This window comes from Toxotes jaculatrix, chromosome 24, assembly GCF_017976425.1.
Source record: "Toxotes jaculatrix isolate fToxJac2 chromosome 24, fToxJac2.pri, whole genome shotgun sequence".
NCBI classification, from domain to species: Eukaryota; Metazoa; Chordata; class Actinopteri; family Toxotidae; genus Toxotes; species Toxotes jaculatrix.
The window spans coordinates 325,608-340,832 of record NC_054417.1 but is presented as its reverse complement, the minus strand read 5'-3'; the positions used below and the strand labels follow the sequence as shown (position 1 = coordinate 340,832).

General features: G+C 45.6%; 2 protein-coding genes across 2 annotated transcripts; one reads left to right on the top strand and one right to left on the bottom strand.

Annotated features, from left to right (window-relative positions):
- Positions 1–760: 760 nt before the first annotated feature.
- Positions 761–6,415, bottom strand: desmb (desmin b). Its single transcript, XM_041031988.1, has 9 exons — positions 5,817–6,415; positions 4,488–4,548; positions 4,084–4,179; positions 3,025–3,186; positions 2,596–2,721; positions 2,223–2,443; positions 1,999–2,042; positions 1,693–1,781; positions 761–892 (listed from the first exon to the last, which is right to left on the bottom strand). Exons 1-9 carry the CDS (start codon positions 6,389–6,391, stop codon positions 851–853), a joined length of 1,416 nt encoding a protein of 471 aa, XP_040887922.1. The 5' UTR covers positions 6,392–6,415; the 3' UTR covers positions 761–850.
- A 1,833-nt stretch (positions 6,416–8,248) lies between these two features.
- On the top strand, positions 8,249–14,743 carry LOC121177680 (aspartyl aminopeptidase). Its single transcript, XM_041031987.1, has 15 exons — positions 8,249–8,369; positions 8,742–8,832; positions 9,590–9,678; positions 9,884–9,997; positions 10,476–10,601; positions 10,736–10,860; positions 11,016–11,100; positions 11,218–11,325; positions 11,589–11,666; positions 11,929–12,009; positions 12,196–12,356; positions 12,607–12,646; positions 12,759–12,860; positions 13,805–13,972; positions 14,381–14,743. The coding sequence occupies exons 1-15, from the start codon at positions 8,364–8,366 to the stop codon at positions 14,429–14,431; spliced, it is 1,425 nt and encodes a 474-aa protein (XP_040887921.1). The 5' UTR covers positions 8,249–8,363; the 3' UTR covers positions 14,432–14,743.
- The last annotated feature ends 482 nt before the right edge of the window (positions 14,744–15,225 follow it).

Below are 15,225 nucleotides of genomic sequence, written 5' to 3'. Positions count from 1 at the left end.
CAGCTGGAACAGGAATCCACTTTACTTTTATTGGTGAATAATATTTTAAAGTCACAGAATTATCGCTCCTGGTAACAGCCCCCCCCCCCCCCCCCCACCGCTCTCTGCCTCTTTCTTTGTATTTTCAACCTCAACCTCTCCTTCTATCTGCTTCATCTTCAGACACCTTTTAATCTCCTCTTCCATCTTCTCCTTTTTATCTGTCCTCTCCTTGTCCCTCTGTCGATAAGCACAAACACAGGCACATACAGTCCCCCTCATCCTCAAAACGCTCCTGATTGGACGAAACACTGACTCTGACCTTGAGGAACAGCACAGACGCTGCTGTGTTTGTAAGAAACCAGAAGAAGAACCGAGTGCAACGAGACAAGTCGGTATATTTTACTGTTTGTTGATCTGTCTGCACACTTCCGTGATAAAAATGGTTTGTAAACTGAGATGCTAAAGCAGAGGACTTACTCTGGTGCAGTGAAATAGTATTTTGCAGAGTGTGAAGTGTGCGTAGCGCCGTCTGAAATGCTCTTACCTTGTTTCAGCCTCTTTCTTTCTGTTTTTAATGTTGTCATTTGAGTATTTTGGCGATGTACTGCGAAAGCCCATAGTTACATACATGCATGTTGTCTCAGGCTGAACCACAGCAGGAAGCACAGATAAATAAACCCTGATAAAGTTAATGATGCCACCACCCTGCCTTAGATTCACATATTAACTTTCAAACAAGAACAGTACAGGCCATAATGATGAGTTTGTAAAGTCTTTTTGCTCGGTTTTATTTGCATAGCTTTTCGTTTGTTTGTTTTCTTCATCTGTCCAACTGAGCGGGTGTGTTTTCAGTTTCTTCTGCAGATGGTTACATGATGTCCTGCTGGTGCTGCGTCGACTCGCTGACAACCTGGAAGACAGACACGCAACACACTTAAAGACACCACGTGATTTTTTTTATTTATTCTTCTGTCTTTTTTAGAGAAGATTTGTTTCTAGAACAGGTTGATTTCTGTGGATTTGGCCTAAAATACGTTTTTTAGGACTCATACAGATAGAAAAGATTGGATGAGATGGAGGTTTGCTCTGTGTTTTTCTTTGCTGAAAGAAAACAGCGCAGTATTTCATTGATAAAATGGCAACCAACTTGTCTCAACACGCCTGTGATGTCTGTTTTCCCAGGGAGCTGCGGGTTTAGCGTGTTTCCAGTCGGGTGGGACAAGATGGCAAACATGCAAACTAGTTGTTGCATGTGTTGAAGTGTTTACTTGGAAGGATGGTGAATGCCCTCTGAGTGAAATGAAAAAATGCGGCTGAGTCCTCACAGATCATTTTTAAAGCTGGTTTGACTCCAAAAGCTGTTCTGCTGAGGCCAAAGGTCACGGGTGCAGCTTCCACTGTCTGAGCTTTTATCCGCCAACAATTCAAAACAGGAAACTTTCATCAGCACAGGAGGTAAGGAGCTGAAGAGATTGTTTTTTTTTATCATCACTCTGTGGCTGTTTGGGGCAGAATAAACTAAAAGTGAGCAGTGACCCAGTCTGAATGCTGATCAATGTAAACCCATTAGTTTAGAATCAGAGTGAAGAGACACTTTTTTCTAAATATAGAATGAAATTTAACTAAATTATTAATTTACTTTATTAGTAACAACTAATATTAAGATCCAGATCCCAGTTTCCTGCAGCATCATGCCTGTGTGTGTCGTACCTCTCCGTCGCGGGTCTCGATGGTCTTGATGAGAACAGTTTTCTTTGAATGCATCTCAGAGGCACGCTGCTGGTGTTCAGGGCTGGTCTCTGTTTAAACACCATCAGAAAATGTCAGTATTAATGTCATCACCATTATCAACATGTCTGTCTAATTCTTAAATCCATTTTGATGTATGATAAACAGTGTGAACTCTTGTATCTGTAGGTGAACTGTATTGTGGGTCACAGACTCCAGACCCTGTCCTGGCAATAGAGACGTGTGTCCTCTAGTGGTGTGTTCAGGTAACAGTGGATATGATCGTACCTCGGAAGCTCAGGGTGGAGTAGCTCTGCACAGGCAAGGCAATCCTGCAGAGATGGAAGAACAGGCAGATGTATGAGTGTTGGAAATATGATGCTTTAAGTTTTTAGTGCGTTAGCAGTGAGGAGGAAGGTTTTTGTGCAGGTTAAATATAAAACAACCTGTTCCAGATGTTTGATTTTCCACAGAAAACCTATAAAAGTCACTGTTCCTGGCTCCAACATCACCTGCTCTCCTCCCCTTCCAACAGCTTCCTGTAGGTGGCGATCTCCACATCCAGTGCCATCTTGACGTTGAGTAGGTCCTGGTATTCACGGAGGTGGCGCGCCATCTCGTCCTTCATGTTGGCAATCTCTGCCTCCAGCCGGGCGATGGTGTCCTGGAAGCCGCTGGCCTCGCGTCCGTGACGGTCCTCCATGTCCCTCATCTGTCTCATCAGGGACTCATTCTGGATTTGTTAAAGAGAAGAAAAGTTTGAAGTGAAACAGACCTTAGACTGGATGAGGTAGAAGTGCGTGTATGTGTGTGTGTGTGTGTGTATGTGTGCGTGTGTGTGTATGTGTGTGTGTGTATGTGTGTGTGTGTGTGTGTGTGACATACGGTGCCTTTGAGTGAGTCGATCTCACAGGTGTAGGCCTGGATCTGGTGTCTGAACTCCATGGTCTCCTGCCGGGCCTGCTTCAGTGCCTCGTTGTTCTTACTCACCGCCTGGTTCAGGTCAGACACCTGCAGGGACAGAGGTCAAAGTTCAGGCATCACTGTTATCAACATCATTGCTATCATAACTACCACTCCTGTTTTCTCTTCCACTCCAGGACACTGTGACATCACTGCACGTGGAGTAAAAGGTGCCACACAACAACCGAATATTATTTGATCAAATCTGAAATGAATGTGATGTTAGCCTTTAAAACCCACTGTGCTCTGCTGCTGAAGATAAATCTCAGTGAAATAAATCATAAGCGATTCAGAATGAAGCTCTGTCTCTTCTGGTGTTGTGAATAATGAGAACATCCGTCTCTCTCTCACCTTGGACTTATACCAGTCCTCAGCCTCTGCGATGTTCTTGGCGGCGATGCCTTCGTACTGGGCTCTGATGTCTCTGAGTGCGGCCGTCAGGTCTGGCTTGGACATGTCCATCTGGATCTGAACCTGAGTCTCCTGCATCTGGGTCTGCAGCTCGCGGATCTCCTGCAGGAGGAGGAGGAGGAGGAGGAGGGAGGGGAGGTCAGACTGTGTGTGACTGGTTTGGTTTAAACTTCAGGCTTTACTACAGTCCACGTTTTTTTGGGGGGGCAGCGTCTTGTGTCTCTTCAGCTTCAGCTTCGCTCCTCAGCACCGGCAGTTGTTGCTGCGTCATCATCCTCATCTGCTCATCACACTACTGACGCTGCAGCAACCACCTGGCTTTGGCATCAGGTAACAGCAATCGCCTAGTCAGGCCTTATCAGTCTCCTCACACACACACACACACACACACACATATCTAAGCCTACGAGCCTGCACTGTTGAGAGACAGCAGACGTCCACTGCTGGTACACAGAGTAATTTTAGCCGTACATCTGCTGTGGGAGCTTTCAGTGCTGTGCTGCAGCTCCGCTCAGGATCTGCTGCCAACAAACAAGCTTTGTGTGTGAAACCATATACGTCGCCAATCCTCTCATTCTTCATCTCTCACACACACACACACACAGAAAGACAGATGTAACAACAGATGCTAAGAGACAGAAAGACAAACAGACCAACGGCAGCACAGTCGGACAAAAAACAAGCCAAGGTAGATGAGATCAATCAGGACTCACAACCCTGAGATTTGGTTTTATCCTTAATAATCTCGAGACACCTGCTTGTTCTATAAACTGCTCTGTGTTCAAACACGTTTCACTGGCAAAGTAACTGAAAAATCTCGTTACACACCAGTGATTCCTCCTGATTTCCTTCAAATGAACTCAATGTTTGTTGTGTTCCCTCAGTTTCATTAGTAAATAACTTACTTAGTTCTCTCAAACAAATATCTGCACTGAACAACAACCATTGCTATGAAGTGATCGCTGAACTTTGACCAGAGACAGAAGAAGAAGAAGGAACCTCTTCGTGGATCTTCTTCAGGAAAGCGATCTCCTCCTGCAGAGTCTCGATGCGTCGCTCCAGATCCAGACGAGCCAGAGTGGCAGCGTCCACATCCTGCAGAGGTTTGGTGAATCAGTGCGGGTCAGTTAGTGCTTATAGTGACTCCTACTCTGTAGTTTTCAGATAAACAGTATTGTTTCTAGTCTGTTCTATTTTTTTTTTTTTAGAATTTACCCTCTTAAATCCATTGTTCAAAAAAACATTTATCAAATTTTATTATTGGTTAATAATATAATTAAGTTTTATGAAGTTCAACCTAAAGACGTAATGAGCCAAAGTAAAGATCCTCATTAACAGTGCTGCCATGTTTAATGACAACATCTAATCTAACATGTACGTCTAACGTGGCGTGCAGGACTCACCGCTCTGAAAGCAGCCAGGTTGTTTTCTGCTTCCTCTTTCTGGAGAATCTCCTCCTGGAGTCTGCAGCAGGTGAGAGTGACACAGAATGAACACAGAGAAGCAAAACACATGAACTCAGGTGCAAAAGACAAAAGTCAACATCACATTTATCATCTCCAGTAATACCAGATGTTACTGTAATCCTCTCACGCTGTGAACACACGCTCATTTTATTTATTGTGCCAGAAAACCACCTTCAGTAAAACTGGCTCCAATAAAACGACCTTTGGACAATAAAAGGAGATGAAGCCTCAGATAGAAGCTCAGTTTATATTTTAGTCTAAGTGAGAACTGTGCAAACCCCTGTAAAAGACATTCCAGTGTTATTTTATATTTATTTGAACTGCAGCAACATTCTCTTCTCTCTGGATCTTCATCAAACTGGCACTTCAAATGTAAACCACAGAGATAAAGAGCAGATCATCGGACAGCCTCCGATACGTCTGAGCTCTTTCCTCTCCTTTTATAGGAGAGGACAGTGTAAACATGGCCCGTGTGTGTGTCTGTGTGTGTGCTCTAACATTGGTCAGACTCCTGCGGTAACACACACACATTTTTTAGCAGCAGACGAGTGTTTGTCGTTAAGTTCATCAGCGTTTTCTGTGAACTGCTCAGTGAATATGCAGAGCGGCTCCTCTGCTTTCTCCTGCTGTCCCACCGTTTTCAGGGTCACAGATCTTTCCATCATGTCCGTGTGTGCAGTACTGTACTCAGGACAATAAGAATAAATCGCTTCTGCTGTCACGAACAAAGACATGTGACTGTACTGTACGCTGCACTGTCTGTGATATGAAAAACACTGGCACACTCCTTTTAAAACCAAGAGCAATCATCAGGGTTTAAAAATACTTTGTGTAACCACAGCAAACAGCGGCTAACACCTCCTGCTCATCTCCCACACGGCTGGTTAAATCCAGCAGACGTGATATTACACACACGTCTGTGTGTCATCACATTTATCCACACGCTTCTTCGCCTTCTTCTTCCTGTCGTCGGCGTGAATCAGCGGGACGTCACTTATTTTTTCACTCAGTCATTTATTCATGCCTCGTCAGCACCGTTTCACTCACTCACCTCTTAAAGTCAGCGCTTCACATTTTTTATCTGCATTTTTTTTGCCTCTCTATCAATTCTACACACACACACACACACACATTCATACACACACACTATACATGCATATACACACAAAGCTGCAGATGATGCACAGACACATGACCATGCACACACATACAAACACACACTCAAAGTCTCAAAGAGACACACTCTCCCCTTCTTGCCCCTCCCACCTGAGTTTGAGCTTGTCCAGGTCGTCGGCCAGGTTGTCCCGCTCCACCTCTATACGTGACCTCTGATTGGTCAGGATCTCCACCTGCCTCCTCAGCTCGCTCATCTCCTCCTCATACAGGTCAGCGATGCGCGTGGGCTCACGGCCGCGCAGACGCTCCACCTCCACCGCCAGCGCCTGGTTCTGCTGCTCCAGGAAGCGGACCTTCTCGATGTAGCTGGCGAAGCGGTCGTTCAGGTGCTGCAGCTCAGCCTTCTCATTGGTCCGTGTGGTCAGGAACTCCTGGTTGAGGGCGTCAGCCAGGCTGAAGTCCAGAGTCTCGCCCATGCCGGCGTAGGAGCGTGCTACAGAGGCCCTTGATGTTGCCAGCGGGCCTCCATAGTAGCTGGAGGACACCCGGTAGGCTGGTGTCGCCCTCGTCCGGGTCACCTCGTAGACCCTGGAGGTGACGTGGCCCCCGCCCCCGCCACTGTGGCCCAGGAACGAGCGGTTGAGGGAGGGCGAGGCGTAGGTGCCATGGCCAAAGGTGCGGCGGTAGGAGGAGGCGCTTTGGGCAGAGGAGCTGTAGGAGGCCATGTTGGAGGACACGGAGAGCCTGGTGAGGGCTGCAGCAGAGAAGAGCACTGAAGAAGAACCTACTGCCCCTGGCTATTTGTAGTTACCCCCTCCCTCACTTTCTACCTCCCTCCTCCCTGTGAATTACCCTCCCTGTGTCTCTCTGTCTCGCTCCCTCTTTCTCTCTGATTGTCTCTCTCTTCTCGTCTTCCCCTTCCCATTTCTGTCTCTCTTTCTTTCTCATGTCCCTTCCTTTGATGTCTTTGGCATCAGATCACTGATGATCTGAGGTGCTGCTGTCGCACACAAACTGTGCAGAACAACTAAAACACAACAACAAGTTAAGGTCCTGAGTGCAGTCTGCAGTAAAAGCTGGATTTTAGAGCAGAAAATGTAAAAGAAATCGTCATTTTAATAAGGAAGAGTCATGAGAATCCTGTGTTGGAAGCGAGGAAGTTTGAAAACAATATTAAATCAGCAAACTGTGACTTTTGCAGCCTTATTGCCAAATAAACTGAGCTTTATCTCGGCCACAGAGGCCACAGGTTGGAAAGCATAGGGATCATTTTGTTTTTGAAGGAAGAGTCAGAGGATGAATCACGCTGTACGCACAGGTTCAGGAGAAAAGCTTCTGCGTCTGTGATCTCATGACATAACAATGCGAGGATGCAAAGGACGGTGGCTTTCAAACCTCTGCGTCGTCCTCACATGGTGAGGCGGCGCAGGTTGTTAATGACAGCGCCTGAGGGGGACGAGCTTTGACCAACCTGCCTTAAAAAGGAAAACTATCCCATCCTGAGAGACTGAGAGGTACAGTGTGTGCCTGCAGGCGCTGCCAGAGCAGGAGAAAGCCCTCATTCCCAAACACTATGTGCCATTAATGATGATGTCATTAGGATGTGTGTCAGTGCAGAGGACTGATGAGGAGGTTTCCCTCTGCCAGCTGACACACTGCACTCAGACGTGCCCGTCCTGTCAAACTGTGCTGAAAATGCCTCCATCACCTCCAACACCTCCATCAACTCCATCAACTCCATCTTCAACACCTCCATTATGGCTGAGTTCTGTTGGACCACAGTCCTGATCACACGCTGCTGCTGTTCAGCCATTATCATTTTATAATTACAGAGCAGTGCTGGTGTATTTTAGAGAGATTCCCACATGTTCCCAGTGTGTTCAACACTCCCACTGCTGCTCCTCTGCTGCGCTCATGTCTATTAATAGAGTCTGAATTCGAATGTGTGTGCATGTGTGTGTGTGTGTTTTCATCTCCCTGGGCTTCCTCAAGAGCAGGGGAGACGATGTGAGCTGACAGCTGAAGTAAACATCTCTTCATCGTTTTCTGACTCTCCTCCTCTTCCTCCCACCCCCGCCCCCCACTCTGTCTCCCCCCTGCTTCATCCTCCCCCATCCTCCTCCTCCCTCAGTGTTCAGGACTATATAAGGCAGGTTCCTGTAGCGATACAGTGATAAATGGCTGCATAGGGGGAGAGTGAAAGTAAACTAAGATGAGTGAGTCAGAGAGAGACAGTGAGGTCTTTACACAGAAACTCAAAATAAAACCAAGTGTGAAAAAATGGGGGAGAGAAAGAGGATTTTTGATTGATTCAAGGTGAAATCACACTCTGACTCAGAAATTCTGATTAAATGTTTGCTTCTCATCATCAGAATTAGAAAAATCTCTGTTGTTTTTAAAAGTGCTCTATAAATAAAATGACTTGACTTATCTTGGCTATAGGATGTGAAAAAATAAAGGAAACTAAAATTAAATAAACAGCTGCGATGAAATCTGCAAAATGTTTCAGGCATTGAGAAGAGTGTGAAAAATAAAACCGTTGTAATGCACCGCCCGGCCGCTGCATGTCGCTGCGGCGCTGTGTGAAAACACACACGGCAGCAGAGGAAGAGTGCAGCTCTACATGCTGCTGCCGGCTAATCTGTCCTGCTTTTACTGTTGCCCTGCGGCGGAATTCAGACTTTGAAAGTCCAATTAATGCAGGTAAGTGCCATAAAATGATTATTATTACTGTCGCTGGCTGCGGTATGTGGAGGCGCTGCTGCCTTCCTGAGAGCTGCATTGCAACTTTAGCCAACAGGGGAAGAGGAGCGAAGAGACAAGACGCTGGAAAAGCCCACAGCAGGTTTATCCTTGATCGGATAAATGTCGATTCTACTCAGAAATTTAGTCTTACAGATGAAACATATCAGTAATTTGTCATGTTATTATTTTCGTATGAATAATCGATGGCTTCAGCTACAAGCTGCTGGCCTGCGTGCAAAGCTAGCTGGCCACTGTCAGCTAGCTGAGAGCTAGCTCTGCTGTCTCATTCCTTGCTCACTTCTGTCCTTTTTGGAAAACTTTTTCTTTCAGCCTTTCATCATGAAAAGCTCCAAGGATGCCGTGCAGTCCGCTGCCAAAGAGTTTCTGCAGTTCGTCAACAGAGGGGTTTCTCCATATCACGGTAAAGTTGGAAAAACTGGGTGTTTTTGAATTTTTCATCGTCACAAATCTCACATTTCTTATTTCTTACAAAAGTTTTCTCATACCTTGGTCATTAAAAATATGTACTCCCAGCATGTATTTAATCTGATGTTGATTTCTGTAATATATATGAACATTTCAAACCTTCAAAACCTTCTTTTCACAGATCATTTATACACTGTTAGATTAACAGCTGAGATAAGGGAGGAGCTGTGTTTGATAGGACAGACAGTGATAACCTGCCAGCTGTTTGATATTAAGTTCTCTCTCCTATAACGTGAGAACAAAGACGTGCATGTGTCAGCGTTCGTCGAGACGCTGTTCAGGTCAACAGATGACTTTGAGTTTGAGATAAGATAGAGTTTCTGCAGATGAAACAGATATTTCATAACGTCTCTCACCTTTGCACTCTGACCTCTGGCATCTCACAGAAATATAGACCATAAAAAGTAACTGCAGCATTAAAAGTTTGGAGGAATTCTGAACGTTACTCAGGAATGAGTGACACCACAAGCAGAGTAACATGTTCAGCACTTTGAAGCTACTTCCCTATAAAAGCTTTGCAGCTAAGACAACAGCAGCTTCCAAAAATAGTATAATAAAAACACTGAGAGAGGAGGAAAGTTATGAAAAACTTTAACAGGATCATATTCTTTTTAACGCTGCTTAGCCAGACTGGCAGAACAACGTCACAAATAAAAGACTGAGCTTTATTTTTCTTCTTTCCCTCCATGCAGTGGTTCAAGAATGCAGGCAGCGTCTGTTGCAGGAGGGATTCATTGAGCTGAAGGAGACGGAGCAGTGGGACATCAAACCGGCCAGCAAGGTGAGTCATGGCTGAGAGACGCTTTCTTCATTTTAACAGTAAGTTTGATTGTTTTCTTTTTTGGTGCATGGGAAAAAAAGGTTTGTTTCACCAACACGTATTTATCAGGTCACGTCAGCTACCAACAAACTAGAGTCGTTATTTTAGACAGTTTTAAGTTCTAAATGAGAACCTCTGGTGATCTTTCAATTTCCCCTCTCTGCAGTACTTTGTGACCAGGAACTTCTCCAGCCTCATTGCCTTTGCTGTGGGTGGACGCTACCTGCCAGGAAACGGTTTCTCCATGATCGGAGCCCACACAGACAGCCCCTGCCTGAGGGTGAGAGCTCGCCCACTCCTGCCTGTCAAACCACAGCAATCATGAGCTGAGGTACACGAGCAGTGAGGAGGCAGAGTAAAGGCACTGATCACACGTGAAGAATGTTTTTAACGTGACTGCAGGAGATACGGCGTGTAGAAGCCAAACTGTTGCAGCGTGTTGTGCTGTTTATGTGACACAGATGAGCTGAAGGCACGCTGGCCAACGGCGTCTGGCGTTTGTGCTGTGATGCAGAAAAATAAAAGCATCTCACATTTAGTGGGAGTCAAAATACAGGTGAAATAACACGGTCTTCTTTCACTGAGATTCAGTTTTACTCTGGAGGTTTTCCAAAAAAAGACCTGTAATTTTAACATCACCTCTCAACACTGACAGGGGAAACAGTTTGAAGTTTTAGATTTTAAATTGAATTTGAAGAATTCAGTAAATTGAACCTTTATGTGTTGGTTTATTAGATGATTAATTCTCTGTGTTTCAGGTGAAGCCGAGGTCCAAGAGGACGAAGCAGGGCTGTCTGCAGGTCGGTGTGGAGTGCTACGGTGGCGGCATCTGGAACACCTGGTTTGACCGTGACCTGACCATCGCTGGCCGTGTTATGGTCAAGGTACCAGGATTATCATCATTATTATTGTTGTTGTTGTTGTCAGGACAATTTGTGTAGCTGTAGGACAACCAGGGACATTATTTAGAGATCAGAGCAGGTGTATTCCACGTCCTCATCCTCTCCTCCTCCTGCAGAGTGAGGACAGACTGGTCCATCAGCTGGTTCACGTCTCCAGGCCTCTGCTCAGGATCCCTCACCTGGCCATCCACCTGCAGCGGGACATCAACGACTCCTTCGGCCCCAACAAGGAGAACCACCTGTCAGTAACAACACACAGCAGAATATCATCTAGTTATTTGTCCGTGGCCTCTTTCACCGTGGAAACTGCAGGAATCATTGTTGAGTTTTGGAGCTCAGTTTCACTGTGGTGTTTGTGCCAAAATGATAATGTGTGTGTTTGTGTGTTTGTTTCAGTGTGCCCATTATCGCCACAGTTGTCCAGGAGGAGCTGGAGACGGGCTGTGCGTCCTCTGGAGACGCCTCCTGTGCTGCCAACACGGTAAAACCAACGCACACACACGTGACACATGCAGGGAAACTTTAAAACACTTGTCTCAAAGCAAAAGTCTCATCTCTGAGCTTTATTTTCTTTATTTGTGTCGTTGTCCGTCCTCAGGCGGAGAAGCACCACCCAGCGCTGGTGAAGGTGCTGTGTTCGGAGCTGGGCGTCAAGCCTGAAGCCCTGCTGGACTTTGAGCTCTGCCTGGCCGACACTCAGCCTGCGGTGAGTCTGAAAGTAAACCACTGACTTCATAATCCAATTTAACACGCTAAAGCACGCGTGACCTCGAGCAAGCAGCACCATGTCACAGATGCAGTAACACCTGCTGTCATGACAGATACTGAGTTTGTTATTAAATTAACTATTCAGTTATTTAGACAGACACATTTCCTGTCCGTCCTCTGTCTGCTGTGTTCATACTTCAGCGGTTAGACGTCACCACAGATTTTGTGTTTCTCTCCTTTGATTCCTTCCTCTCTGTGCAGGCTTTAGGAGGCGTGTACGAGGAGTTCATCTACTCTCCTCGTCTGGACAACCTTCACAGCTGCTACTGCGCCCTGCAGGTCACACTCAGACATCACTTCTTTCTCTTCTTTTACATCTGCTTCTACCAGTTCTTCTGTTTGTCTGTTTTATTTTTTATTCTATAAACATTAAACTGCAATGATTCTCCGTTCTTTCATGATTCTTTCAGTCACTTTTATTTCTACGTTTCAGTTTATTTCCAGACGTTTAGATTTGAACTCAGTGATCACAGAATGCCACCTCGTTAAGAAGCAGTGATCTGCCTTTTTAATTAGGAAGAATCCTCCTGTTTTAACACAGGGGCTGCTGGAGTCCTGCTCTGGAGACTCTCTGGCCAAAGATCCCAACGTCCGCATGATCACGCTCTACGACAACGAAGAGGTGAGTGCTGGGAGATCTGCCCGAGCTGTTTGCTGAGAAATCACACCTGAGCTTCATCATTAGTGTGAAGTCACCTCACAACAGGAAACTGTGGAGAACTGGAGTTGTCTTAAAGTGGAGGAGAGTGATAAAGAGTTCTAAATCAATAAATAAATCAATAACAAATGTATCGTGTGTGTCCTGCAGGTGGGGTCAGAGAGCGCCCAGGGTGCTCAGTCCAACCTGACGGAGCTCATCCTCAGCCGCCTCGCCACCTCCTCCTCTAACCTCACTGCTTTCCAGCAGGCGGCGCCGCTCTCCTTCATGATCAGCGCTGACATGGCGCACGCCGTGCACCCAAACTACCAGTGTGTGTCAGGAAAATGAGAACATGATGACACTGCTGTTTGCATTTTACTGACATAACATTTCTGTTCAGTGTGATTTGTTTCAATCCGCCCAGTCGACCCTCAGTCACAGTCTTCAGAGACGTTTGTGGAGTTAAAGAATGGAAAATGTTGAAACATTGAATTATGTAGAGAGACGACAGTCGGTCTCGTTTGTATCTCAGTGTGTGATCTCTGGTTTCAATGAAAACTGTTGATGTGTTCTCCTCAGAGAGAAGCATGAAGAGAATCACCGACCAGCTTTCCACAAGGTGAAGAGATGTATTCACAATTATTCTTTTTAATTCCTGAAAATTTAAAACTCTGTTCGATCGTATAATGAAACAGTGTCATGACACATATTGTTGTTTATGTTTCTTTCAGGGTCCAGTGATCAAGTTCAACAGTAACCAGCGCTACGCCACCACGGCCGTCACGGCCTCCATCATCAGAGAGGTCGCCGGCCGGGTTGGCGTGCCTCTGCAGGTACAGCTTGTGTGTGTGTGTGTGTGTGTGTGTGTGTGTGTGGTTTTTAGATGAATTGTTTGCAGATGGAGGCTCAGCAGCTTTTCATTGTGTCTTGCGTCGCTCGGCAGTGAATGCAGATCTCTTAGCAACGTGCTGAACCGCTCCAGGACGACGTAGAGAGGAAAAGAAAAGAATCCACGTGCAAAATAAAGACTCAGGGACAAAAACAAGGGCAGTTTATTACTCTGAATGAAAGCACAAGGAAAAGGGAGGCGGACAAATCCCAGTGATACGCACATCATCCTTCCCTGGAACAAAGCCTCTAAATTACCTCTGAGATGGAGATAAGCAGATAACGAATGGGGAAAGGTTGTGTGCTCTGCCTGGAGAGATAAGCTGAGCGGCGGTTTAATAAGAGCAGGGACAGAGACCTGAGGAGCTCAGCAGCTTCTCAGCACGTTAAACATCACGTCTCAGCTGAGATGAGAAAATGTGGTTTCACCAGATCTTTGTTTCCAGATCAGATTTAAAAAATAAAATCAGTTCTGCAGTGAGGCAGGAAGTAATGGACTTTTCATTAGTCTGTGCCATTAATCTGCTCTGTCATTAATTTGGTTTTCAGTAATGTCAGTCAGTGCTGATGAGATCTATGTGATGCCTTCAGGTCCTTCTGGGAAATTCCCTCTCACGAGTGTCAGCAGCGCGTCATGTTGTGTGTTTTGATTGCAAAGGAAATGGATGCAGTTAAGGAGAATATGCTGATTTATTTCTGAGTCCTGCACAGAAAAGGAGGCAAATGCACCGTGAAAGACTGAAGCGCCACTTTACTGCTGCTTCACAGACACTGTGGTGCCACCTAGTGGTAGAGTGAGCGAGTCACTGAGTGAATCTTTTCTGGAAATCAGCTCCTGTGTTTTACTGGTTTTCAGACAGTTTGACCTATGACCCCTCTTCCTCTGCAGGATGTGATGGTGCGTAACGACAGCCCGTGCGGAACCACCATAGGACCCATCTTGGCCGCGCGTCTCGGCGTCCCCGTGGTGGACATCGGAGCTCCGCAGCTGTCCATGCACTCCATCAGGGAGATGTGCTGCACCTCCAGTGTCCTGCAGAGCACCGCCCTCTTCAAGGTAACCCCTGTCTGTTAAACGAACGCGCCTTTTCTCTCAGCAGAACAGTGGAGGGATGATTATTTCATGACCGGCAGCAGCGTCGTGTTAAAAGCTGCTCCTGATCCATTTTCTTTAAAAAGATCTCTGGGTTGACTCAACACCTGACAGTCTCAACAAACACTGACAGTGAAGCAGCTTTGTGGAAGTTAGGATTCGCAGTTTTGGTTCAAAAATTCAGTGGTTCCATCTTCACAAAGACGAGCATCTGTTGTATATCTGTGTAAAGTGAATATATCAGAGTGCCGAGTCTTTGTTTTTACGTAGGTGTTTTTTTTCCGCCCCCTGCAGGATATGTTAGTCTTTTATTTTCATTTTTGTTTTGTGCTTTAAATTGCGACTCCGCTTCCTGTCTGCTTCTTCTTGCAGGGTTTCTTCGAGTTGTTTCCCACAGTGAGGAGCACACTGGTCGTCGATTAGAGGCGGGAAGGATCATAACTGATGGAAACAAAGGATCACATGTCATTTTCAACATGAGGATGCACTGAGTGATGCAGAGAGAGCTAACCTTAAAGCAGTGCTGTGTGTGTTGAAAATGACAGCTCCTTTCTAAAAAGGGTTTTCTCTATTGTGGACGATGTCGTGCACCTTCAAACCGAAACCTTCGTGCTGTAATTATACTCCTAATTAAAACCACATGCAAAGACTACACAAGCACTTCTAGAGTTTTCTAATGAAATGAAATTGTTTATAAAAGAATAAAATGCTGAGGCGTGGAGCTTTTTTTCTTGAGTCGTCCAGTGTTTCCTCTTTTCAGTGTGACACTGAAACGACGGTGGAAGGTTTGATCCTGCAGGAGATGGCTGCTCTCATTTCATTTCACCTCCTCGCTTTTATTAAACCTCTGTGAGGAGCCAGATGTGCTGCTCTGCCAAGTGTCTGGACAGGTTTTTGGCAGAGTGAGATGGACTGTGAGCCACGTCATGATGCAGTGGATGAAGAGGCTGGAGACAAAAACACCTCCACACTGTAAAAAATGCCTGCTTGACACAGTCATGTGGCCTTTATTGACAGTTTTATGGCTGTTTATTAAAAAAAAAAAAAAAGAAACAACAGCTCAGAACAATAAGCCTGCAGTAAACAGATTCCACAGGCGCTGGGTCAGTGTTGAGACTGTCAGCAGTGTTGAAAAAGCTCTTCATTTGGATGTTACAGGACAAATAATATGATGAAATTTAAGTACATAACAGAAATAAAATACATAAACATGAAGG